This window comes from Penaeus monodon, chromosome 1, assembly GCF_015228065.2.
Source record: "Penaeus monodon isolate SGIC_2016 chromosome 1, NSTDA_Pmon_1, whole genome shotgun sequence".
Taxonomy (NCBI): Eukaryota; Metazoa; Arthropoda; class Malacostraca; order Decapoda; family Penaeidae; genus Penaeus; species Penaeus monodon.
Window position 1 is genome coordinate 60,279,577 of NC_051386.1, and position 1,483 is coordinate 60,281,059.

Sequence of the window (1,483 nt, forward strand, 5' to 3'; positions counted from 1 at the left end):
CATCCAGGGCGCCGAGGCCGCCGGCGGGGTTCGGGCTGCCGGAGCTCATGCCGAGCGCCCCGGGGCCCAGCAGGCCGCCGCCGCCCGCGAGCCCGGAGCCCGCGAGGCCGCCGGGCCCCAAGCCGGGCCCCCCGAGGCCTCCTCCCCCGAGCCCCGAGCCTCCCAGCCCGCTCCCCCCGAGGCCTCCTCCCCCGAAGCCGCCTCCGCCCAGCCCCGCCCCCCCGGGCAGGCCGCCGAGGCCCGCGGGCGCGCGCGCGAGGGCGGGGTGCAGGGGCGTCGGCGACGAGGACGCCGCAGGGTAGTCCATGGGCGGCGGCGAGGCGCTGCGCGCCGGCAGGTGCGCCTTGAAGGGGTGGCCGCCCATCTTGGACTTGCTGAGGGCGGACTGCAGCGTGGAGAAGAGCAGCGGGTTGGAGTGGAGCTGCGAGAGGAGCGTGGAGTTGAGGGCGGCCGCGGGCGCGCTCGTGGGGGCGTGCGCCAGGTGGGCGTGCAGCTGCTGCTGGAGGGAGCCCAGGTGCGGCTGGAGGCCCCTGGGGGGGCTGGTGGCCATGGGTGACGGGGGGCCGTGCAGGCCGGGGGGCGAGGCCGGCCGGTCGGGGGAGGCGCTGGTCACCGACACGCCCGACTCGGAGGAGCGCGACCACACGGGGCGCTCCGGGGCCAGGTTGAGGGCGCCGCCGCCGGGGCCCTCCTCCGGCAGGCTGCAGCGGTCGCTGTCACTGTTCTCGCCGGCGTCGCTGGCGGGGGACATCTTGCCCTTCTTGGTCGAGAAGTCGAGCGGCTGCAGGTCCGCGTGCGCCTCGAGGTAGAGCTCGGGCGAGGGCGACATGCGCGGGGGGTGCATGAGGGGGTGCAGCGCCCCCAGGCGGAACCCGCCCGCGGCCGCCGCCAGCAGGCCGCCGGTGCCCAGGCGCTCGCTCATGGCTGCTGGAACGAAGGGACGCGTGAGGCTCGCGAAACGAGGCAGGGAAATAAGGATAATAAACAGCCAGAAAGAAGACAGGAACGATGACCTTAAACACATCTCTTGAAATACGAATGGCAGCAAGAGTGGGCTAAAAGTAATCAGATAATGCTAGTAATGATATTGATAATAAAGTATTAAAATGGTTATAACACAATATAATAATAACAATGACAATGATAGCTTTGGCAATAGTGATAAAGATAATAATGATAATGATGATATCAGTAACAGTGATAATAGTAATAATAATGATAATAATCATAAAGATATTCATTATGATAATAGTGATATTGATAACAATAATATTAATAATAGTTGTAAGAATAATAAAAACAGATATGATAATGATAACAGTAATAATAATGAAGTGATAATAATTACAAAACTATATGAAGAAGAGGTAGAAGAAGCAATAGTAATAATAGTAATAGTAATATGATAGTAATAATAATAGTAATAATAATAATAATAATAATAATAATAATAATAATAATAATAATAATAATAATAATAATA

General features: G+C 58.3%; 1 protein-coding gene across 1 annotated transcript in view; it reads right to left on the bottom strand.

Moving 5' to 3' along the window:
* The window catches only part of LOC119577302 (translation initiation factor IF-2-like), a 2,814-nt gene extending 1,892 nt beyond the window's left edge, over positions 1 to 922 (bottom strand). Inside the window, exon 1 of the mRNA XM_037925033.1 lies at positions 1 to 922. This exon is cut by the window's left edge and continues 1,892 nt beyond it. Coding sequence (XP_037780961.1) covers positions 1 to 922 — 922 coding nt within the window.
* Positions 923 to 1,483: the final 561 nt, after the last annotated feature.